General features: G+C 37.4%; 1 protein-coding gene and 1 long non-coding RNA gene across 4 annotated transcripts in view; one reads left to right on the forward strand and one right to left on the reverse strand.

Annotated features, from left to right (window-relative positions):
• Positions 1-26,510, reverse strand: part of AFF3 (AF4/FMR2 family member 3) — a 694,821-nt gene that overhangs the window by 243,747 nt on the left and 424,564 nt on the right. For all 3 annotated transcript variants that reach the window (XM_043992437.1, XM_043992436.1, XM_043992435.1), the window contains 2 exons: positions 17,934-18,020; positions 4,447-4,483 (listed from right to left, as the gene is read on the reverse strand). In XM_043992437.1, the coding sequence (XP_043848372.1) occupies positions 4,447-4,483; positions 17,934-18,020 (124 nt within the window). The remainder of the gene's footprint in view (positions 1-4,446; positions 4,484-17,933; positions 18,021-26,510) is intronic.
• The window catches only part of LOC122746643, a 224,585-nt gene that overhangs the window by 156,351 nt on the left and 41,724 nt on the right, over positions 1-26,510 (forward strand). The window lies entirely within an intron of this gene.

A 26,510-nucleotide genomic window follows, 5' to 3' on the forward strand; every position in this document is an offset into this window, starting at 1 on the left:
ACTGTCATTGAATTTATTTTGTGGTAACCTGTGTGCCTGTCATTTAAAAGTCTGAAATGATAATATTGGCTTTGGTGTAGCCTGTTCAGTTTTTATACATTTATATTCCACTACAAGGAGGAATGGTAAAAACAAATCAGACAAATTTGGGATTGAAAGTTTTCCAAATTCATAGCCCCATCTTTGTATCTCCAGTATTGACTTTACCTATAGTAGGTACTCAATAAATGTTTGCCACTTCTGATGTCTATGTCTTATTACAACTGTTATAGACAGTGTTATAGAATTATGACATTGTGGGAAAGACGAGCAAAGGACATTCTCCACCGGAAGTAAAGCACTCAATTTATGTGAGATGGAGATGGAAATGGTAATACAGAGTAGTCTAATGGCTGAATGGGGCCATCACCAGTTATCTTGATGTCAGTCTTGCCTCTGATGACTCTGGAGGGGAGAATGAAGCTGATGACTTTGTGAAGCTCTGTCTCACTCAAATCCAATTCACCTACAAGTCAAGTCATGACCCTCATGATGTCATTAATTCTCTTCAAGAATGAGGGACAAACAACAACCACCACAAAGGGCGATCCTTTACTTATCTTGAAGTAGAGTTTTAGTTCTTTCCTCTGGGACCCTGAGACATTAATGTTAATCTAGTTCAAATAGTTGACTGAATTTTACTTCTCTGGGACTGTTATAGGACCAGGCATTCATTGTCCTTATTTTATTTAATATATTGGAGTTGTTGAGTGGACCCCAAAAATAGACTTACTGTTTACTGAATTCTACTCTATTAGTGAACAGTATAAGAAAGTATCTTATATAATGATTTCTTTATATAGACATTCACTATTCATTTTAATATTTAAATTCCTTGATGCATTACCAAAATAACAGGCCTAAATTTTCACCTTTATTTATTAAATCAAATTTAGCCCTATGATAAATAATTCATCGCACTAACAAATGTCAATACTCCTTCCCCAATATCTCTCACATCTATCCCAATTCATTCCATTCACATAGTTCAGGCTTTCATCACCTCTCAGACTATTGCAATAGCCTCTTAATTAATGCCTCTGTTCTCCTCCATCTCCAATCCATCATCCATACAGCTGCAAAACCAATATTCCCAATGGCAAGGGCTGAACATGTCACTGTACTGCCCAAGAAGCTTTTGTGGCTCCCAATTGCCTGCAGGATAAAAGATGAATTCCCCCGTCTAGTATTTAAAACCCTGCTCAGTCTGGTTCCAACCTATATGTCCAGGCTGATCCCACATTACTCCCCCTCACACACTTTGTTCCTATCAAACATGATCAGTTGCTGTTTCTCATACACATTATTATCTGTTGCTTCTGCATCTTTGCACAAGCTGTATACCCCATGCTTGACCTCATCTTATCTCTCCCCTCTGCCTCCTATCTTTAACTCCATTTAAGGCTTAACCTTAAGGGCCATCTCCTCTAAGGAGAGTCCTTTCCTGTACCCCCAGTTGTTACTACTCTGCTCCAAATAATTTTTATTTATTTTGTACATCTTTTCTGCATTCATCTGTGAACATATTGCATTTAAAACTTTTTTGTTTTGTTAAAATTGGGAATCCTAAAAATTCCATGTAGGTGCCCTGTCACATAGTTGCAATATGATATGATCTATTGAGAAAAATCAGGCTTTTAGAAAATGGTGCAATTAATTTATTAGGGCTATATTTGTATACATAGAAAAATTGTGACAAGAATACTGGAAATTCTTTGAGTACTTTGTCTCTTAGGTCTACTTGCTTGGCTTGACTAAGTACATGCCACTGTGAATTCCAGAAATTTTTAGTCTTTGATTAAAATGTCATAGAAACTTTAGTATCATACATATAAGGAATGTGGTCTTCCTTTGTATATCTTATGTTTGTAGCACAAGAGCAGTATAAAATGTCATTAGAAAAAAATGGCATGCCTAAAGAATCAAGGTTTGCAGTGCACCATTTCTGGATGATTTAATCACATTATAATATATTTGAGAGGCAGAGTGGAATACTGAATAGTCAGTCAAGAAGACCTTGGTTCAATTCCTGCCTCTGACACATACTGGCTGTGTGACCCTGGGAAAGTCACTTAACTTCCAAGTACTCTAGACCCAGGAATGTCAAATTGATATACAAGCTGCTGATGATTGGGGAAGCAACCAGATTAAAATGCAATTAAGACATGTTAGACAAAATAAATAAAAATAAAATACAACATAGATAATGTTAATTTGTGTTTTCTAAGTCAATATGCAAGAGGCAACCAGATGGCTTAGTGGATAGAGTGCTGGGCCTTGAGTCAGGAAGACCCGAGTTCAAATCTGTCCTCAGAAACTCACTAGTTGTGTGACCCTGCACAGGTCACTTAACTTCTGTTTGCCTTAATCCAACTGGAGAAGGAAATGGCAAACTATTCCAACATCATTGACCAAACCTCCCAAAAAAGGGGTCATGAATTGTGGTACATGACTGATCAAATGAAAAACAACAAAGACAAGTCAATATGAAGCCAACAGGAATAGTTTCATTTGGGGGGGGCAGGGCAATGAGGGTTAAGCGACTTGCCTAAAGTCACACAGCTAGTAAGTGTCAAGTGTCTGAGGCTACATTTGAACTCAGGTCCTCCTGAATCCAGGGCCGGTGCTTTTTCCACTGTGCCACCTAGCTGCTCCCTGGAATAGTTTCTGTTCTTAGTTTGACATCACAGCTCTAGAAAGCTCTTTAAGACTATATGTTGGGGCAGCTAGGTGTCGCAGCAGATAGAGCACTGGCCCTGGATTCAGGAGGACCTGAGTTCAAATCTAGCCTCAGACACTTGACACTTACTAGCTGTGTGACCCTGGGCAAGTCACTTAACCCTTATTGACCCGCCAAAAAAAAAAAGACTATATGTTGCTAAGAAACTGCTGACTTGAATTTGTAGAAGGATGTTTCCTCACCTTAGAGTTCCTTTTACAATGAAATCAAATCACAGGTCCAGTCCCTAACCCACAGTATATATTTTTTTAAAAATGTTCTTCTTCCTCCCTCTTCTCTTCGACAACTTCAGGATGAAGGAAATTAGAGGTTTTGTGCACTTATTATTCTGTTAAATCTCCCTCATAGCATGAAATGTTTAGAATCAAACGGAGGGACCCATGAACAAAACAATAGTAACTCCTTCGTAATTTCTGGTCGTTGGTGCTCAATGCTTAGCTTTTCTAAGTGTTGAAGGACCTTATAAAAATAAACATCTTTCCTTCTAGTTTCCTCTATGCATTGCTGAATTTATTATTTTTCCTCAGAATTCTAGTGCCTTTGGCCTTTTACTTCTTCCTTGGTGCCCCAGCCCACAGTAAATCCCAGCTGATGGCAGGATAATTAAGTGACATTGCTGTATGCATTCTCACAGCATTATCTCCCCATACTGACCTTTCTCTAGCAAAATTCTGCACTGTGCATTAACAGCCGGCAGCATCCTAACACTCTCCCCCTAGATGTCTTCCCCCCACACCCAGTGGGTGAGCACTCAATTTCAAAGCCACATCTTCTGGCTCAGAGTGTTTTTCATCTTCAAACGCAGCTTTGTAATTGGCAAGTGGTGCTCTCAGCTGGCTGACTGGTCATGAAACTAACAAAATACAGCCTTTGTTGGTATGCTTTAATGACATGAACTGGGTAGGTCATGCATTTTTAATACACAGGACAACATTAATACCAATCAGGGGTGCCAGGAGAGAGAATTAAAACAGAGCTTCACAGAATGATTCCTTCCTTTCTTTGACGACAAAGCCTAAATGTTTTACCAGTCACTAACTGCAATATGGCTCCTCCTCCACCCAATTGATGTCAGTCTATTTTTGGAAGACTATGGTACATGCCCAGCAAGGTGCTGCTTTTCTTTCAAGTAGCCTCTTGGGAGTTTATGGCAATTTAGTTTAGGGCCCCTTGATTGGTTTTCTTTCCCCACCCACTTTCTTTTTAATTTAGGAAACCAATTATTTACCCTTTAAAATTTGTTGTCTTCCCACATATACCAGGGATCAACTTAAATGAAGCAAGCTGTTCTTTCCAACTTTGGAAAAATAGCATTATGAAAAATAGCATTTTCTATATCTTAACCTTTCTTCCTCTGGACAAAGATAAAGGAGAGTTTCAAGGTCATTCTTAAATCTGATTCTCTACTTGAGCAAAAGAACACTGGCTGCTAAGTCTTGGGTTCAAGCGCCAAGGCTCAGCAGCCAATATTGCGTAGTTCAAATTTTTTCTTTCTCTGTCTTAATTTTGTTTTCTCATTTATTTAATAGTTTTCTTCTTCGTTGTATATGTAATCAGGAGCTCTCTTATCTTCCAACAGGTCATGTACTGGCTTCCTACCATGACTATTGAACCTCCCCATTTCTTCCACTTTCCCCAATTCATCTGTAATGAAAGATTGTTCTTACTTGGATTGTTGTGTCCAGTGGATACATGCTGAGAGTCCTAAAATGACAAAAAAAAAGGAAAAAATTAATTTGTTTGTTGTTTGTTGTTTCTTAAAAAGCAAAAGCAGTTTGAACAAGAGATCTATGGTATATCACCAGGAAGTTAGCTATTTTCTGCAATCTGCTACAGTTAAGTTTCTTTTTGAAACAACAAACATTTATTTTGTTCTTTCCAGTTATGTGTAAGGGTAGTTTTCAACATTCGTTTTCATAGGATTTAGAGTTCCAAATTTTTCTCCCTCCCTCCCCCACCTCCCTCCTCCACAAGACAGCAACCAGGTTATATATGTACAATCCACAAGTGCTCTTTTTATCAATTCTTTCTATGGGGGTGGATAGTATGCTTCATCATTATTAGTCCCTTGGGATTGTCTTGGATCATTGTATTGTTGAGAGTAGTTAAGTCGGTCACAATTGCTCACTGAACAATACTGCTGTCACTATGCACAATGTCCTCCCAGCTCTGCTCACTTCACTATACATCAGTTCATGAGTCTTTCCAGGTTTTTCTGGGATCATCCTGTTTGTCATTTCCTATTGCACAATATACAGTTAAGTTTTATATGAAAGTGCTCAGTATGCAGGTACTCTAGAAATATATTTTGTACCACTTGTTTCTACTATTGCTGGTCACTTTCTTCCTTCCAACTTCCTTAACTTGCATCTTGCCTTCCTTCAGAATGCAGATAAATGGGTCATGGTATCATATAGAGAAAGCCAGAAGGGACCTCAGAGGCCAACTCATCCAATTCTCTCATTTTACACTTGACTTGTCCAAGGTCACACACAGTAGGCACCTGAGGTGGAATTTTAACCTATGTCTTTTAACTACAGAGACAGTGCACCATGCTGCCTCTACCCCATTTGTGAAGGTAAGGCAAGAATGCTACCAATTCTGGTGCCTTCATATTGGAGATTGTGAATATCCTCTTCCATAAGATTTCTGATACATAGAAAAGGAATCTGCTTTTCCCTGATATCTAGAGACTGAATTTACATTAAAAGTAAATCATACTTCTGATCTTGTTTGACTTGGGAATTCCCTTCTTTCCTGCTCATGAAGATGTACACTTAATCTAACACATTGGGGAAAATGAGAATAGGAATAAGTAATGACAGGTATGAAAAAGACACTGAAAACAGAATCAGCATTAAAAAATATGGTAGATTCCCTATTTTAGACTGGTTTTATGGAACAGGATTAATATCCACTTTTGAGACTGTGTTATTTGAAATTTTTACTACCCTTACTCTAGAATTAGGAGGATGTGATTTGACTTACAATAGGTCCAAATACCTGGGGGAGACGGGACCAAAATCTACATAAACTGACATTTTAAAGTCTGTGATACCAGAAGGTGGAAAATGAATCTTTTAAACTGCTTTGCTTTACAACCAGTATCATGCGACATACATACTAGGATGTTTAATAAACAAACACTACATGTAATAAGGGGATGCTATAGTGGAAAGAATATTGTTTTTGAGTCAAAGGACTTGGACTTGAAGCTTAGTTCTGTTATTTACTGCTTGTGTGACCTTGGCCCAGTCATTTCACAATGACTTAGTTTCCTCACCTATAAAATGAGGAAGTAAAACTGGATGATTAAGGTACCTTCCAGGTCTAAATCCTATGATACTCTGATAATTGCGTCCATGAGTTATAGAGAAACCATAGACTCCATCCTGATCCTGAAACTAAACAATAACCAATGCTAACTCTATGAGGTAGAACACAAAAATTAAAAAATCCCTTTCCCCATACTGCCCCCCAGTGAAATTCTGGAATAGAAAACTGTGAGGAACAGGGAACACATTTCTGACAAAGAAATGTTGACAAGTAGACTATCCAGATGTAAGTGTCCCAAGAGGATTAGTTTCTATCTTTTGCATTCTAAATAATTCAGAGGTTTTATATGTGAAGATGAGCTGTTTTAAGCTTTTGAATATGAAAAAAAAAGGTTTGATGCTATTTAAATACCCCCTTCATCTACTAGAGTGATCCTCTGATGTTTCACTGGAATGTAGGGGTGATCCTGAGTACTCAAAGGCTTATGCTAGCTGAAAACAAGTGAGGGTAAGTTCTACATAGCTAGAAAGACTCTGTGTCTGGTGGTGAGCTACATGACTGACATTAAAGGCCAACTAACTAAGTTTAGAGATGCTTATCATCAGTCTGTCTGTAAGGTGATAAAGATTTTGACAACCACAGCTCTCAAAGACTATTTACTGCATCACAGAGAACTTGTGACATACATTTGCCCATAGAGAAAGTACTTGCTGACCAAATTGCCAATCCCTAAAATATTAAAAGTGTGCCTTAATTGGCTGTTTAGAGAATCTTATCCTTTTGCTGTGCTCTGAATAAAAGCTGAATCAAATATAGCAGAGATGATGATGTGAGACAAGTCTTTTAGTTGAGCTTTTTTCTTCCATGAAAATTCATTGTAATTGTTATTAAAACGGTGCAGTAGGCATTACAGGGAATTAACACTTTTGATCCCACCTCGGTGGGGAGGCACTGAGGAAAGTACACAGAAAATAGCAGCAGAGACCTGAGATAAAGTACTGTCTCTGCAATGTAATTCTTATACTACCTCAGGCATCTGTTTCTTTATCTCAAAATTGAAGGGTTTGGATTGAGGTATCCCTAAGCTCCCTTCTAGCTCAAAAATCCTATGTCTCTACCTTAGTCATCTTGAATCACAGAGAGTGACCAATAATCACAAACTATTAGAAGGTTAAACTGTGAACCAAACCCAATACCCTGATTCAAGCAAAACCAAAAAGATGACACATGTGGTGATAACAGCATGCTTAACAGCAAAAACTTTACATGTATAAAACATAGCCAATCACATAACAAGGATTTTTAAGCACGAAAATTACATGCTAAACACTATGCTAAGTGTCCCCCCTCAAAAACAAAACAAAACAAAAAACAATCCCTCTGTTCTCAAGGTGAGTCCATTCTTTTTATTTTTTAAAATCAGTTTTATTTATTTATTTAATTTATCATCTTTATTTTACATGAGGAGAAAAATGGAGGCAAAGATTGATTAGGCAAATTGTAGCCAAGATCACTTAAGGAAGTTTGAGGAAATAGAGATGAGAATAAAATCAAGAATCCTTGGCCAACCCTTACTATTCCCAATTACTATATCACATTTTCACCTGGTGCCTGATTTGCAATACAGATTGAAAATCACAGTATTCCCTCTACTTCAGAAAAGATTTGAGGCTCGGGATAAAGACACCTAAGAACAACACAGAATACAGTTTATAGGAGGAGGGCAGGAATAAAGGCTCTCAGAGTTGAGATGTTGAAAAGTGGATCATATAGTTGGTTCTAAATTTAATGACAATAAGACAAAAAAGTAGCCAGGTTAGATTACCTATATGTAGTTTTCTGAAAATGCACAATATACAAATTTTCCTGGTCCCTGGATATTATGGACACTAGATTTAAAGAAGCATAGGTTTGCTTCAAGACAATATAGCAATTCTGTTTAAATAGATGGATCTCATATGGACTGTCTAAAAGGCCAGAAGGTATAACATTAAATCTTTTTTTTTTCCTTTTTGAAAGAATTTTTGTGAGGGACTGAACTAATTTGGCCAAGATTCTTTTTCTGCTGGTTTGTTGTAATTGTTTTGAATATTTTTACCAGGTTTTTAGTTACACTCAATAACATTATTATAAAATATCCACTAGGAAAATAATTTTATTAGGGGAAGAAATAGAGAGAACAAGAGGAAGAGAAAATATAAATTCAATCACATTTTAAAAGGCGTCATGAGAGCATCCTCTTTGTGCTGGATTCCACTGTCATAACTCAATCATTCAACATGTATTAAAAAGAGCTTTGCATATCGCAGCAGCTACTTACTATGTCAGGCACTAGAAATACAGTGAAAATAATGCCATAACCAATCCTACTCCAACAACTTCAATATGGAGATGATCTTGGGTTAATGAAGGCTATACTATATTGGGCAGATCTTATCAAAGACTCTGAGTATAGACCTGATGACCAATTTAGATAGGGACAGGAAATCTTATCATCATAATGCTAGCTAACAGGTGATTTTTTTTTAAACCACAAAACTTCTATAATTGTGAAAGGCTTGTAATTTGTGTTGATGGAGGGAGTACTTAGTACTTATGGTACTGATTGTGATTATGATGAAAATAGCTATCATTTATAATTGCACTTTAACATTTACAAAATGATCTTACATATATATATATATATATATATATATATATATATGTATACATTTGTATTTAATAGTAGCCATCTCTAGGATGGGGGAGGGAAGAAAAAAAGGAAAAATAAAGAAATTTACACAATAACTTTATTATATACTTAAAAGAAATAGCAAGCTGTACACAATAGATTTGCAGTTTCATGTGCAATCATATTTTTATTATACTGTTTTATGTAAATGCTTTTTATTCCATAAATCAAAAATGAAATAAAATTTTTCAAAAGTTTTACAAAATTCTTTACATACAGTATCTCATTTGATGAAATCATGGATCAAAAGATCATAGAGCTACAGCTTGAAAGAACCTCAGATGTTAGCTAGTCTAATCCCTTGATTTTACAGAGGAGGAAACTAAGGTTAAAGAGTTAAATGGGAAAGAGTTTGAATGACTTACTCAAAGTCTTGGCCATTTAATATGAGAGATAGGATTTGAACCCAGGTCCTCTGGCCTCAGAGTCAATGTTCTTTCTACTGTACCATTTTGAGCTTTTCCATCTATCCATCTATCTATCTATTTATTTATTCATTCATTCATTTGTTTATTTGTTCATTAATTAATTCATTTATTAATTTTTTTTTACTGATAGAATTTTGAGAGGAAGAATACTTGTGGGCTCCAAATTGTTCAGCATGAATAAATGGATGACATGCAGAAAAAAATAACATTCTGGGAAGACATCAAGACAATACATTTTATGGACAAATTTTTAAGGGACTCTGTCTCCCTAATGAGCAGTTTACTTATCTGGACATACCATAGACAAGGGACCCTAAGCCTGTGGTCAATATATTTTGCTTGTATGGCCAGTCCTTCCCTAGGATCTCTGTTCACCAATGGGTCAACAACTAAGAATATTCCCTGTGAGAAAAATATGGGCCCCCTCAAAAGCTGATTGAAGTTGTCTGGGAGGTGAATTTCAGCTGGGAGAAGGGTGCTTACTAATGGCTCCTTTCCTCCCCTTCCCCAGCAATTAGGATCACATGAGGAGAGAGACCCAGGGCTAGTCACGTGGGGGAGGAGTTTAGAGGGCTGCCCCTTTGGCTACATTGTTTTCTGATTGGCTAGCATTTGGAGACAGTGTCTTGGTGGGAAGATTGTAACTGAGGAAGAAGGGTGGAGCCAACCTGTTCTCTGCCATTTCCATTAGGGAGTTGGCCCATTTGAGCTCCAATGTATAAATAAAGGCCTTCGATACTTCTCCAACAGAGTCCCAGAAATTTTTAAATGGGGTTTCTCACAATTTGTTTCTCACATTCCCAATATTGACTTATGTGGCTTGACCCGTTTTTATATATAAAGTTATCTGTAAATCATATTCCTGGGACAGGCAGATTGCACAATTTGGGGTTGTTCTGATCAATAATGAATGATAGGTCAACAGTCTGTAATTTACTTTTTTTGTGTGTTTGCCAGATCACCATAGTGATACAGTTAGAATATCAACAGTGTGAGAAATGAATATTTTTCTCTTCTATTTAATAACTAATTATTGAATCAAGACCAAGGTTTTCCCCCTTTTCTACTTCCTCATCGGGAAATCAACTACTGTGGGAAATCTCTCTTAAAGATCTTAATAGACAGTAAGAGAAATTCTAAGTCTGGGCTAATGAGTGTATTCCTGCTCATTGTGTTTGCCCAGACAGGTCTGGGGAAGTGCTTTTGTCTCAACAAGTGATATGGAAATTGTTGTTTCTATTGACCAACCTCAAGACCCTCATTTTAATATATTCCACCTTCCATTGAGTTCACAAATCAGTTGATTGGCACCCCTCAGGAACACTTACTCTTTGAAGGGCAAACTGTGAGCCTAACCCTGTGAAGGGTCTTTGCTCTAAGAGAGATGGCCACATGGCCATTCTTTTTAATAATAAAGTGGTTTGAATTGATAAAGGTAACCAATATTTATAACTACAAAGAAGCTTATCTAGAACCCACAATTCGTTCTTTTATTTATTTAACCCCAGAGGTCCAAACACCTGTTAGAAGCCACCCCTTCTCCAGTCTCCCACCACTCCACTAATGTTCTAAAACTCTCTGATGACCAATGGCATGTAAATCAGGAGCTATTGCTCATGCCAAATTTGTCATGCTTTTGAAGAGGACTTGTTCAATACTGGTCAAGAGCTGGGAAAAAAAACCCAAACCCCAAACACTTATCTTTCCCCCACCTTTTTTGCAGGGCAATGAGGTTTAAGTGACTTGCCTAGGGTCACACAGCTAGTAAGTATCAAGTGTCTGAGGCCTGATTTGAACTCCTGAATCCAGGGCTGGTGCTTTATCCACTGTGTCACCTAGTTGCCCCAAAAAACCCACTTCTAGAAAAACAGCATTTATAGCAAACATTACTTTCTGGAGTTAGATGGAGGGCCATAGGCCCAGAGAGTGAGTGGATTACTAAAGGCAGAGAATTTCTGTTGTGTTATTGGATTTCTTTTTCTGTTGTAAACTGTTGCCTTTGTTGAAACTACTTGATGTCTGTTCACTCATCCTTCTTGTTGTTTATACTGATTTACCTATATGGAAAAAAGTGGCTCCCTCTAGTCCTTCAGAGTGTGGTAATGGTCATTATAGGAGGAAAAAAGAGAATCGCCTGATATTCTTTACCACCTCCCCACCTCAGCCCTCTTTCTTATCAGAACATTTTTAGCAACTAAAAAGAAATTGAATTGATTTTTAGCTAAAGCCAATTAAAATGTTCATTTTCAGGTAATGCCATGGCAAATAGTGTTTTCTGCCAAATATGTATTTTTTTGGAAGCATGTTAGACACCCTAAAGGGCGTTGTTTAATAATACACTTTCCAACCTTTGAAGCAGTTTTTTTTTTCCCCAAGTGCTCTCTTTCATTCTTTCTAATGAAGAAGGAGAAAGAAAGGCAACAGGACTTTCATTTCAGTAATGATGCTTGAATTCCTCTGTGTAATGCTTTTTAAAAAATCAATTGGCAAAAATAATTTCAGACTGGGTGTGATTCCACCAGACTCGGCCCCTGTTGCTAAGCGAGGACTATGTGAGATGCTTGTGAAAATGACATTGGGTTTGGACACTGGTTTTCTGAGGAGAGAAATGAGTTCTACAATTTGAGTTCTTTATTTGCATTTCAAAACTTAGAAGGCTGCTAGAGAAAAGAAGAGAAAAAAGGGAAAAAAAGAAAAGAACATCCTCTCCTCTCATGCTTCGGAACACCTGATAATGGCAGCCCATTCAAAAATGTCCTATCTTTTCTTTACCAAATCCAATTACTTTTGAGGTCTAAAGAATGAGGCAGAAAAGTCTGGCAGCATCCTTCCAATGAATTTGAGAATCCAAATTAGCCCCACAGGGAACAGAAAATCAAAGTTCAGTAACCACCGACTGTACTGTATGTTATGTCCCTCAACACATAGACATAATGGGGAAGTTCTTGGAACTACTTACCTGTTGTATTTAGTAGCACCTGGCATGCAGAAAATGCACCATTAAATTGACTTTCCTTGAGACTTGAAACAGCCCCCTTAATCTTAATCTACGTTTTATTTCATTGTTTATCTGCCTACGTGCACACGATGCCCCTCTAATTTCTTCACTGATTCCAGCTCCCATAGAGTTACAATAGTGATAGCCTTTGAAACTTTAATGGCCTAATTAATAAATTGCAAGTCTCAAGCTGTCAGGATACTAATTAGTTGAGATACAGGTTAAAAGAAGTGCATTATGTGTGAAAATTAATGATGGTCATACTCTATTTGTAAGGGATGAATTAGCAGAACATTCTATGAGCTTTCTGGAAGGGAGGAGCCTTAGAAAAAACGTGAAGTGTTACTACACTTTGATAAAAAAAAATCACATTTAGTTTTCTCTCTGAGCAAGAGGAGAGAGAGGCAGGGAGAAACAACACTACTGAAATCCCCTCAGTGGTCTGGAAGATGCCTCATTGAAATCTGATTTTCTCATTTAAAATTAAAGCCCTCTTGTTCTACACCAGTACTATGCACAGGAATTTTGTACTAGTAGGATGCTAGATCTAATAGGTACAGAGCATATTAAAAAGCTAAGCAATGAGGTGGGAGTTTGGGGCATGCTTTCTGTCACTATTTCTGCCTTCACTCCTATCTCACATAATGAGGTTGCCCCTTTCCCTTGCCAAGGCAAACTCTGATAAATACACAAGTGATCCCATTTTATCATGTCTTCTCCAGCAGATTTCTCCCTATATCATCTCTATTCTTTCATTTATCTTCAATCTCTTCTTGTCTACTGGCTGCTTTCCTAATGCATACAAACATGTTTCCCCACTCTGAACACCTTCAGGTGATCTATCCATCCTCACTAGCTATTGCCCCATATCTCTCCTCCCTTCTGGGACTACAATACCTTGAGAAGACTCTACAGTAAGTGCCTCCACTTTTTTTTTTTTGCAGGGCAATGGGGGTTAAGTGACTTGCCCAGGGTCACACAGCTAGTAAGTGTCAAGTGTCTGAGGCCGGATTTGAACTCAGGTACTCCTGACTCCAGGGCAAGTGCTTTATTCACTGTGCCACCTACCCGCCCCGCCTCCACTTTCTTTACCTTCACTCTCTCTTACTCTTCTGGCTTCCAACCTCATCTTTCAACAGAAACTGCTCTATCCAGTTACTAGAGCTCACTTAATGGACAAATCTAATGGTCTTTTCTCAGCATTCATCCTTTTTGACCTCTCCTCAGCCTTTGATTCTGTTGATCACCCTTTTCTTCTTGATACTCTTTTCTCTAGGTTTTTGTTACACTCTTGGGGTCCTAGTCTTTCTTCCTGATTCTCCTCCAATCTATCTGACCACTTTTTTTGTGTGTGAGGCAATTGGGGTTAAGTGACTTGCCTAAGGTCACACAGCCAGTAAGTGTTAAGCGTCTGAAGCTGGATTTGAACTCAGGTCCTCCTGACTCTAGGGCCAGTGCTCTATCCACTGTGCCTAGCTGCCCCATACCTCTTATTTTAAATCTCCCTTGTCCATTCTTCATCTGTGTCATATTTTCTAAATGTAGGTGTCACACAGGGCTCTGTATTAGGACCCTTTCTCATCTCCCTCTATACTGTTTCACCTAGTCATCTCAAATTAGCTCCCATGGATTCAATTATCACCTATCTCTACGCCGAAAATTCTCAAATTTACATATTGAGCTCATAGTTCTCTACAGACTTCCATTTCAGAATTGCTTCTGGGCCATCTTGAAGTAGATGTCATGCCGATATCTTAAACTCAACATGTCTCACGCTGAATTTATTATTATCTTTTCCCCCAAATCCTCTTTCCTTCCAAATTTCCCTATCATTGTTGAGGGCAATACCAATCTCCTAGTCACCAAGGCTCACAACCTAGTTGTCATTCTTTACTCTTCACTCTCAACTACCATATCCAACCACATAACATCTCTCATACAGACCCCCTTCTTTCCTGTGACACTGCAGCCATTCTGGTTCAAGCCCTCATTACCTCACACCTGCAATTCATTCTTCATTTGGCTTTTTTGTACATAGCTGTTTACAAGTTGCCTCCCCATTAGACTGTGACATTCTTTGAAGGCAGGGACTGTCTTTTACCTTTCTTTGTATCTTTAGCACTTAGTACAGTACCTGGTACATAGTAGGTACTTAAAAAATGTTCATTGACCTTCAGACAATAGGTGATACCCGTGACATATATCAGTTACAGGCTGGTACTCAAGCATATCCAATGAATGATTCTTGATACCTAAATAAGATGGGTTTTATTTTCTTATGTCATGAAAACAACTCATTAGACCAATGAGTGGATATTCCTGCTTTTGTCCCTAACACAGTTGCTTCTCATTCCAGAGGCTGTGCAAGGTGAACTAGAGTTTCTGGGGGCTCCGGTTAATTTCATAGAGTCTAGTTTTGAAAGTTCACAGAGAATCTCAGCTCATTGAAAGTGATATATTTTGGAAATCCTTAATAGCTTTGGGTCTTTCCTTCTACCTGATTATTTCCAGTCTTGCTGACACTTGTTTTGGGCTCAGATTGCTCTTCCTATCCCAGTACTGGGGTATGCTTCCATTGACCAGTGAAGAGTGATTTCACTGTATGTATGTATGCATGTACATAAATCTCTCTCTCTTTCTCTCTGCCTACCTTTTAACTATTGTCCTTTATGCTTCTGTTTTGCTTTTTTTGCTGTGGTCCTGGACCCATGTTATCTTGTCTTGAAACATCTCAGCCTACACTACAGAAGCCTCTCAGATATTCCATGCCTTTAGGGTCCCTACTGGAAGAGGTCAAACATGCCAGTAAGTTTTGATTTGTCCTTTGATATGTGATATCTCCAGAACTTCAGGCATTTCATAAGATAGGGACAGCAGCTGGGTGGCATAGTGTATAGAGTATCAGACTTGAGTTCAGGAATACCCTAGTTCACGAATCTTGCCTCAGACTCATACTAGCTATGTGACCCTGGCCAAGTCAGTTAACCTCAGTTTTCTTACTATAAAATGGGAATAATAGCACTTAGCTCACAGGATTGTTGACTAGGGTTGAATACTAAATGAGATAACACAAGTAAAACGCTTTACAAAGTCCAAAATGTTACATAAATGCTAACTACTATTATTATATTGCCTAGGCTGTGATATGGTGGTATAAGCAAAGTTCACTATATATACTATATAGCCAGAAAAAGAGAGAGAGAGAGAGAGAGAGAGAGAGAGAGAGAGAGAGAGAGAGAATGTGTGTGTATATTGTTGCTTGGCAGCTAGCCCCAGTCCTAGAGATCATCTTATGACCCCCTCCCTCCTTTCTACAACTATTAAGATTGTTTCCTGCACCAATCCCCTGCTCCTTAAGAGTTCAGGGACCCCAGTGTTCACCCTGATTCAATATACTCTAGGGATTGCCCTGTTGACTGGACACTTTGTCCACCTGCCAACATTCCAGCCAATTCCTTGGGAGAGTAGGGGTGAAAGGCCAAGGTAGAAAGACAGTTTTAGATCCTCTGAGTGAATAGCAATCAATAAATTGAACTTGAAAAAAATTTCAATAAGAAGAGTAGTGTCAACAATATGGTGAATCAAATGTTTCATGAGTACAATTCAATTAAGATTGAAACTGCATGATCCATTTTATATGACCCTGAAAGCACCATTTGTCATAATATGGACATAACCAGTTCTACTGCATATAGAGGTGTTATTTTAACAATGATAATGTAAATTCTTTACCTTTTTCTCTTTAATTTTTCTTGCTTATATGAGGTTTTGACAACTGATCAGATAATGTGTGTTCATGGTTATGATAATGAGGAATAAGTATATAAGATGTATAACAAACTACTTATGGTTCTAATTCATTTATGGAAAACTTTAAAATTATATTTCATGGATTTATTTTCTGTATCTTTCATTGGATAAAATGAAAATATTTTTGAAAGCCACATAATACTACTCAGCTGTTTCCCCCCCTCTATTTTTGGGAGGTAATTGGGGTTAAGTGACTTGCTCAGGATCACACAGTAAGTGTCTGTGGCTGGATTTGAACTCAGGTCCTCTCGACTCCAGGCTTGGTGCTCTCTATTCACTGGGCCACCTAGCTGCCCCTCTCACTTTTTTTTAAGGTACTAGTGAGGTGAAGCTGGAGGGGGTGGTGTAAGGTCAAAGAAGCAGATTCCTTCTTTCTTGGCCAGAGATGAAATCACCAAACAGAAACCTTTATTAAAGTCTCAAGTTAGACTTAAAGCATAAATGTCTGAAAAAGTCAAACAAGATGTTAAAAGCAAGAAAAAAAAATTAATTCTGTATATATCCCTTCTTATATTAATCCAAAGAAGTGAGCTAACTTTGGGATCAGAAAGACCAAATTTCAAGTTTTGACTCTATCAAGTGATTAGCTGAGTGATTAACTTCTCAGTACTTCCGAGTAAATCTTTAAGACTATAGATGACAAATAACTGATGTGTATAGGTCAGGAAGTTTACACACATACACACACACACACACACACACACAGTCTCAGTCTCTCTCTCCCTTGCCCTCTTGAAGCCAGATATTCTTAACCCCAAACCTATTTTTCAATCTACTATTTACCAGTTACCTCATACCTATAGTTATACCAACAATGATATGGCTATGGAGATAGAATCGAACTTCTTTGGTTCTGGTTTGGGTCATGCCAAATGCTCCTATTTTAGAGGAGACATTTATAGAATTGATATTTTTAGCTTTTAAAAATCTGGTTTTATTACCTGTTGTATGTGTGTATGTATCTCCTCTTTCTCTTTTACTCTCTTCTCTCTCTCTCTCTGTCTCTCTCTGTCTCTCTCTGTCTCTCTCTGTCTCTGTCTCTGTCTCTCTCTCTCTCTCTCTCTCTGTCTCTCTGTTTCTTTGTCCCTGTCTTGCTCTTTCTTTGTCATTCATCTCTCTGTTTTCTCTCTGTATGTTTCTCTTTTGTCTTTGTCTCTCCTTCACAGCTATTATATATCAGAGAAGAGAAAATGAAACCAACTTTTCCAAACTCCAAGACTGGCTGCCTATCTACTTTACAATGCTGCCTTGTTCAATTATGTGTGTGTGTATACACACACACAAATGAAAACCCTAAGATTAGTGCAAAGTTCATGTAGAAAATAGAAACAAAGAAATCAGAAAATAAAAATGTGTTAAGTTTTTCCTAGGAATGTGACTTTGCAAGCAATATTCATATAAACATACGAGAAGCATCTGGTGGCACAGTAAATAGAGAGCTGGGCCTGGAGTCTGAAAGACCTAAGTTCAAATGTGACCTCATATACTTACTAGCTGTGTGGCACTGGGCAGTTTCCTCATCTGTAAAATGGGGAAAATAATAGCACCTACCTCCCAGGGTTGTCGTGAGGATCAAATAAGAGAATAATTGTAAAGTACTTTGCAAACCTTAAAGTACTATTCTCAACCATTATTTGAGATGAGCAATTATTTGAATAACTATTAATTATGCTGTTAGATTTGATAACAATTACAGTATGAATGATATTTTGCACAGTACTAACAAGTTTTACATAATAAACAAGGCTTCAAGTTCAAGTTTTACAGCTTTGGTATGGATAAATGTATATCTGGGATATTATTGAAGGAGAAATACTTTTACCTATATGGAAACAGCAGAGATTAGAGCATAAAAAATCTAGAACTCTGTGATATCAAAGCATATGCCTTCTGAATTCTGTAAAGTCTCACCTTATTTGGAAATGAAAACTTGCTTGGTTCTAATTTACCAGGTGTGTGAATAGCAGAAAGAGGTGGAGGCCAGGAATGGGTCATCTCCTGAGAAGGTAAAACAAAACACAGTATTGTGACATGGGGAATATTTAACAGTCAATGTAAAAAAGACGTATACAAACGGTTTTCACGTAGACCTGGGAAAAAGAGGACACTATATTTCTTTTGCTTCCTTTTAAAAACAGAGTAAGCTTTCAAGTCTCTTTTGTGTCATTAACAACCCTTTGAATTTCCCAATCCACCCATATGCTCCAATTCTCCTAATAAACAACAATATCCAAGCTCAGACTAAAGCACATGCATGAAGGACGCTCTTATCTTTATTAGAACTGAAATCCTTTCCTAGTCTCACCTGAATTGAACCTATGGGAGAAGGAAGAATATGGTGGGGAAAGTTTTATGGAGTGCAATATTGAGGTTCTCTAAGACTACATTGCAATAATGCACACATGTTATGTCAAAGAATGCAAGGGGCAGTTTTAGTTGATTTAGTTTTGTTTTGTAAATATGCTGGAGTGATAGAGAAGATGCTTGGTTTTATGATGAGATGCTCACATTAAGCTTCTCACTTTATCAATATAAATGCTGTAGGTAGAGAGGCAAGCAAATCTCACTTGTGACATTACAAAGAGGCAGAAAATAATTTTATTTTTATGTCACAATACCAGAATTTTAGTACAACCCAAGATAATTTAGAATAGACTTCTGGTTTAGAGGAAAGCAAGAGAGTTTACTAACAAGATTGTGAATTCTACTTTGTGCCTTTCATTTCTACATCTGAAAATATACAAAAGCTGAGCCCTTTAAAAATACAGACATCCTCTTTATTTAGCCAAAGAGATGTCCTTACCTCCCTCCTTGGGGGAGGTGAGAAGTGTGCTTCAGTTCAAGCACTTTCTGCAAGGCAGTGTGCTAGTTGACACAAAGGTGGAAGACAAGCATTTTACCATCAAGAAGTTTATAACTAGTAGGAGGTAAGAGGCATGTACAAGTAACCACAAAACAGGCTACAGGAAGGATAAGTAGAGATCTAGGTCCCAATCAGGGGGAATAATGAATCCTTTGAAGTGGTTGCAAATTCATACTATTCAAAGTTATAATTATATAAAATAGTCATTTGGGCCAGCCAAATGGAAATATGTAGTGTGAACCTAAATGATGTTGACCATTTCAGGTACTCATTATTGAACTAATCAGGACCTACCTGTATAGCAGAGAATAGTATTGGAGATTCAGGGTGGGGTAGAGAAGTCACTTCTTGGGTAGAGAAGGCTTCATGGAGGAGGGGGTACCTGAGCTAGGCCTGGAAGGAAGATAGGGCTTTCTACAGGCCAAGATGTGGGCAGATTTCAATGAAGTCATTAGGGGACAGTATGACAAAAGGCAAGAAGAGAAGACAAAGTACAACGGAAATGTTAAGTAGTCCAGAATGGCTTATGAGAATAATGTGAAATGGGGTTAGAAAAGTAAATTTGAAGTAGGTTGTGGACTACTTTTAATGCCAGGTTACAAAGGTTGTTTATGTTTCAGTAGGCAATGAAAAACTATTGAAAGTTTTAGAAAAGAGTAATTCACTAGTAAGATTACTCTGGTGGCAATGAGGAGGATCTATTAGAGGCATGGAGATCTTTAAAATAACTGAGACAATTTGGTAAGGACCTAGACTAGGGTGGTGAGAATGAGATTGGAAAAAAAAGATGAAGAGGGGAAAGTGGATCTGAGATAATAGAGATACTGTGTCACATATTATGTAGATATTGACAGAACTTCAGCAGTCGACTGGATGTGAGGAAGTGAGGGAGGCAAATGGTCAAAAATGACTAAGTTTTCAAGATTGGGTGACTGGAGATAAAAATCAGGGCTGAGGTTGGAGCTAGAGATAGAGCTTTAGAAATCATCTTCATAGAGGTGATAATTAAAACTACAGAAGTGAGATCATCATGGGAGAATGAGAAGGTGGCTTAAAAAGAGGTGAGTTTAAGTTCATCAGGACTGAGTAACAGAAGACTACGTCTTTCCCCCTCATAATCAGCATAATAGCTGGTATTTCAGGGAGGAAAATATCAAATACATCAAATGCCACACAGGAGACATAGGTTAAGAAAGTATCATATTGACTATAATTTTCAATGTTATAGCAACTAAATATGTATATAAATTAATAATGTTTATTATTGGATATTTCTAAACAACATAAATTAACCATATTTATTACTTAATAGTTCTACTAAACAATATACATTAACAATATTGATTACTGCATATTTCTATTGAACAATATAAATTAGCCATATTTATTACTTTATATTTCTATTAATCAACAGGACCATGGTCTAGATAGCTCATAGCCTTTTAGAGCTGGAAGAAGTATTGGAAAAGATATAGACTAATCCAGTCATTTTACTGATGAAGGAAATTAAAGTCCCAGAAAAGGCAGGTATACAATTCAACTGTTAGCAGCAGATATGGGATTTAAAATGAGATCACTCGACTCCTATCCTATTAGTACCAACTATTTCTCAAAGATGGAAATGGTTTCTATTCCTTTGATATCCCTTTTCTCAAGCATCTGGACCTGTACAATTCTCCAGATATAGTAGACATTCCATAAATGTTTTTATTTAATATTTTCCCATTTATATTCATTCATGATATTGATCTGTAGTTTTCATTGTCTATTGCATCTCTCCCTGGTTTGTGTATCAGGACCAAATCTGTTTCATAGGTGGAATTTGATAAGGTGCTCCTTTTACTAATTTTGCAAATAGTTTCTAAGATGGCAGTTATTTGCTCTTAAATGTTTGATAGAATTTACTGGCAAATCCATTTGGACCAGTGTTTCTTCTATCCCTACCCCCACTGAATTTTTCATTTATGCTTTCTTCAATTCCTCTTTCTGCTATGACTTGCTAGATTGTTTCTGAGAAATTCTAGAGCCAAAAAATTTAGCAACCTGTAACTAATCTGGTGATGAATCTCTCTCTATTTAGCTTGGCTGGGTCTAAGTCCAAAGACATCCAGAATCTGACCCCAGGCTCAGACTCAAAGCCTTTTCAGTTTGGTAAGACCTAGCCAGAGTTTTGAGAATCTGTGATTATCTCTGTGTCAGGATGAGACATCAAAGTGGAACTTAAGTGTGGATATATGGGTCTAAAAACATGACTCTCTCCATGTCTTATCCTTCAAAGTTCCCTTTTATTCTGCCCTTCTCCATAACACTCTTTTGACTTCTTCCTTAATTTTTTTCATTCCTCTATATACTCCTGCCCCTCCTCAGCTCTTCAATTCTTCCTCACTAAAAATCAACCATTCAACTGTCTATTCTTTCAAATTTTGGTCTCATACTTATAACTGTACCTAGTGGACCCAAACTAATAGGTGCAACCTAATTTATATGGTGTGTTTAGATATCAAGTCATCAGTACATACACATACAGCATAAAAAGATATTTATACCTACTGCAGATGTCAAAAGGAGGATATGAAAAAATGCTACCATGGAAAGAGGATTAGATTTGGAATAAAAGACTTGAGTTCGAATCCTGGTCTAATGTAAGCTACATGGCACAGGATAAATCACTTAACCTCTTTCAGCCTCAGTTTTGTCCTATGTAAAATGGAATTAATAAGAGCACCTACCTCACGGGATTGTTGTGAGGATCAAATGAGAAAATTTATATAAAATGCTTTGTAAAACTAAAAGCACTATAGTGTATATATGTATATATCAGCCTTCTATGTCACTCTTCCCCCTTTAGTGACTGTTATTTTAGCATAAATTATTAGCAATGATTTCTTCTCTGCATCTGAATGCCTTTCGTGGGTACATTGTGTTCCTCCTGACTGGAGGCAAAGAAGGTTGCACTTAGTCCTAGGTCACCTTAAATAGGGAAAAAATTCCCAAACACGTTCAGAGCTTTGCTTTGATTAATATCTTTTGGTAACAGACAATATCAAATAAGAAGATATTTAACAGATCAGCAGTTTATTATGGCAGTGATTAAAGAGTAAAACAGTAGGCAAAGCAAGGGTTAGAGAATTTTTAAAGAGACAATAATACTGAAATGTCAATGCAATATAGCTCACTAGCTGTGGCTCCATTTTATAAGATTAAGTGCTTCCATGTGGCTCTTTCAGTTAATGAGGGAATACCTGGAGGAATAGTCTTGCTTTTGTGGCTGCTTAAGCATTCAAGTCAAAGAGAATGCTCAAGAAAATAAGAATTAACAACGTGCTGTATTTTAATATACGTCTGCTTGTAATGAAGGTACAACAGCCATGTGGATTGATTGTCTATTAGGTTAACTTTCCTGCAGGGGTTTGTACAGGAGAATTAAGAACATGTAGGCTGCACACTGACCCCAAACAGAATAGTCCTTAAAGAGATTGTTGGGATTTTTTTTTTTGGCGGAGCAATGGGGGTTAAGTGACTTGCCCAGTGTCACACAGCTAGTAAATGTCAAGTGTCTGAGGCTGGATTTGAACTCAGGTACTCCTGAATCCAGGGCCAGTGCTTTATCCACTGCACCACCTAGCCGCCCCCCATTGGGGTTTTTTTTTAACTGTGATTTTGATTAGGGTGAGTGTCAATTTTTTTCCATTAGAAAACATATGAAATTATAACTGGAGGATCATTGATTGTGGAGCTAGAAGGAGTCTTGGAGATCATCTTCTTAATTTACAGATAAGGAGGCTGAGAAGACAGAGTGCTTATAACAAAAGTCATTTGGAAAATGTGTTTTGCAATGTTAGGATTTCAGTACCTCATGTATTCGCTCAAGCATTTTACTACTTCAGGGTCCTTTAATTTCATTGACAAGGGTTGTACTTCCTTCTACAAATACTAATTTTGGTCAATTACACTGTGCCCCCCAAATCTCATCATCTGGAAGTCAATCCTCTGGCTATGACCTTCCCTGATATTGACTTGACAAAGTCTGCCATCTTCAAGTTTCAAGTTAGAGCATTCTCCAGCTGAGTAGGACCTGCCTGACCCTGCATTCTCTAGACAGAGTTTGAGAACTCATGACTATCTCCATGCCAGAATGAAGAATTAAGAGAAGGACTTTAGTGGAGCTTGATAAGTAAGTACTTGATTGCTTTATGTGTAACTTTTTCATCATGCCTCCAATCTAAAAAACAGCTAAGTTATTGCTTTCAAAATCTATCAGAATACCAAAAGTTTTCTTGGTTCACAGAATTTCATTTCTTTGCCACCACTTCTCTATCCCCATGGCCGTTGAACTATCTCTTCTACCAATGGGCAAAGACTTGCATATATGTGTGTGTGTGTGTGTGTGTGTGTGTGTGTATGTATATATATATGTGTATATATATATATATATATATTTATTGCAGGGCAATGAGGGTTAAGTGACTTGTCCAGGGTTACACAGTTAGTGTCAAGTGTCTGAGGCCAGATTTGAACTCAGGTCCTCCTGAATACTGGGCCAGTGCTTTATCCACTGTGCCACCTAGCTGCTCCTATAGAAATAGAATTTTCAAAGTCAGTGATTCTAAAACCAAGTCACCTCCCATCCCATTCTACAAATTTCTCTGCCCCTTTTCCTACCTGCATGGCTTCCCTCCCCCTTGACCTTCTTTCTCACTTTAGAGAGTATCAGGATCTCACTTTAGAACTCAAAGGCTTCAAGGATCTTCAGCTTTGAGTTTGGGTTCTCGAGAGATTTAAATTTCTTAGCCATAGGGCTAGGCTGCCATAGAGCTCCTTGTAGAAAGGAATAGTTGTTTTGAGGAGCCTCTCCCATAGACAATGGGGATTTAAGTTTGGAATGTAAGTAAATAAAATTTTAATATAATCTGACTAAATGGCTTGGCTCATAGCTCTTCACATTTTAAATGTCCCTGCTATGGGGCTAGTTACTGTTCTAGCTCACTGTTATAGACTCTTTGAAGTAGCTATGGCTACCAGACAACAGTCCCATGGAACCTGTTCACCCAATCAGTTATCTAGAAGTCCAGGGAATATTTTTAGTAGCTTCCAGTGAATGGGTGATTTTTTATATTCCCAAGAATGGAATAAGAGAACATTAATTCTGACTACAATGACACTTTTCTGTTGACACAAATTCCTATAAAAATCAAGGAAAAGGGAAACTTCTTGTTCAAATTTCATTCTAGGCTGAAGCTAAGGGTTAATTTACCACACCTGAATTTATTTTGAGTTCTAGGTTTGTGGGCTAGTGATAATTTTTCTTTTTTAATTTTTTTTCCTAGTGATAATTTTTCAAGGCTAGTGGAGAGGGCTATGTCAATTGATCTTAAGCAATATAACCTTATTGCTGAGTACTTTTTGAATTATTAGAGCTAAAACTATAAGAAATCTCAGAGGCCATCTACCCCAAACTCCTCATTTTATATATTGAGCAATTAAAAGTAACTTGCCCATATATAAAGAACTTTATCGAATCTATAAGAATATGAATCATTTCCCAATTGATAAATGGTCAAAGGATATGAACAGGCAGTTTTCCAATGAAGAAATCACAACAATTTATAGTCATGTGAAAAAATGCTGAGTCATTACTGATTAGAGAAATGTGAATTAAAACAGTCTTGAGGTATTATTTAACACCTACCATATTGGATAAAATGATAGAAGGGGGAAATGACAAATGTTGGAGGGGATGTGGAAAAATTGGGAAACTGATTCATTGTTGGTGGAATTGTGAACTGATCCAACTATTTTGTTTTCTTTTTTTTTAAATTAATAAAGTATTTTATTTTTTCCCCGTTACATGTAAAGATAGTTCTCAACTTTTGTTTATACAAGCTTTCCAATTTCAGATTTTTCTCCCTCCTTCCCCTCCCTTCCCCCCTCCCCTAGACAGCAGGTAATCTGATATAGGTTTTATATATATATATGTATATATGTATATATATATGTATATATATATACACACACACATAATAACATTAAACATATTTCTGCATTAGTCATGTTATAAGAGAAAAATCAGAGAAATGATGAAAAACCTCAAAATAGAAAAACATCAGCACCAAAAACAAAAGAAATAGTATGGTTCGTTCAGCATATACTCCACAGTTCTTTTTTTTTCCCCCTGGATTTGGAGATCCTCTTCTATCATGAGTTCCCTGGAACTCTTCTGTACCATTGCATTGGTGAGAAGAATATAGTCCATCACAGTAGATCAACATGCAATGTTGATGATACTATATATAATGTTCTTCTGGTTCTGTTCATCTCACTCATCATCAGCCCATGCAAGACCCCCCAGGTTTCTCTGAACTCCTCCTGCTCATCATTTCTTACAGCACAATAGTATTCCATTGTATTCATATACTACAACTTGTCCAGCCATTCCCCGATTGATGGGCATCCCCTCAACTTCCAATTCCTTGCCACCACATAAAGAGCAGCTATAAATATTTTTGTACATGTGGGTCCCTTTCCCCTTTCCATGATTTCTTTGGGCAAAAGACCCAAAAGTGGTATTGCTGGGTCAAAGGGTATGCATAGCTTCACAGCCCTTTGGGCATAATTCCAAATTGCTCTCCAGAATGGTTGTGATCCAACTATTTTGGAAAGCAATGGAATTATGCCCAAAGAATTATTCAGCTACTTATACCCTTTGACCCAGCTATACCACTACTTGTTCTATTTCCAAAGATGATTAGGGAAAAAGGAAAAAAAAACCTATATGTTCTAAAATATTTTTAATAGTTCTCTTTGTGGTGGCAAAGAAATGGAAAATGCAGGGATGTCCATCAATCGGGAATGACTAAACAAGTTGTGGTATATGATTGGGATCAAATACAACTATGCTATAATAAATGATTGGCTCGGTGAGCTTAGAAAAACATGGAAAGACTTGCATGAAATAATGAAGAGTGAAATGAGCAGAACCAAGAGGACATTGTGTATAGTAACAGCAATATTGTTTTAAGAATGACTTTGAGAGAATAAATTATTTTGACTATTATAAATACCCAAGTTAACTATGAATGACATATGAAGAAAGACACTACCTGCATCCAGAGAAAGAAATGATAATAGAAGTATATATAAAATAATTTAAAATATCTATCCTCCCTCCCTCCCCCCCTTCTCTTTCTCTCTCCTCTTCCCTTTTGCTCTCTTCACTGTGTCCTCTTTTCAAAATCCTCTCTCTGTCTGTCTAGGTCTCTCAGTCTTTCCCCCTATTTTTGACTTTCAAAATCCCACCCGTCCTTCAAAGCACAGTTCAAATGCCACCCTACAATAATTTTCCCAATCACCCTGTTTTTACAAGGTTCTTCCATCATTCACCTGTGCCCCTCATATGGCAGGTATCATCCTACATTGTTTCTTATCAATGCCAGCTAGCTTGTAAGCTGCTTGAGCATAGATGGTATCTTTGTGTCTTCAACAGTATCTAGAAAAAAGTTTATATTTGTTCAAGAAAGCGAGCTATCATAGAATTATAGAAAGATCCCTGAAATTGGAGTCAAGAAACCTCGGTCAAATGGTGGGCTGTAATCCTTGTTAGCTGTCACTTAACTTTCTGAGCCTCA

Source organism: Dromiciops gliroides, chromosome 3, assembly GCF_019393635.1.
Source record: "Dromiciops gliroides isolate mDroGli1 chromosome 3, mDroGli1.pri, whole genome shotgun sequence".
Taxonomy (NCBI): domain Eukaryota; kingdom Metazoa; phylum Chordata; class Mammalia; order Microbiotheria; family Microbiotheriidae; genus Dromiciops; species Dromiciops gliroides.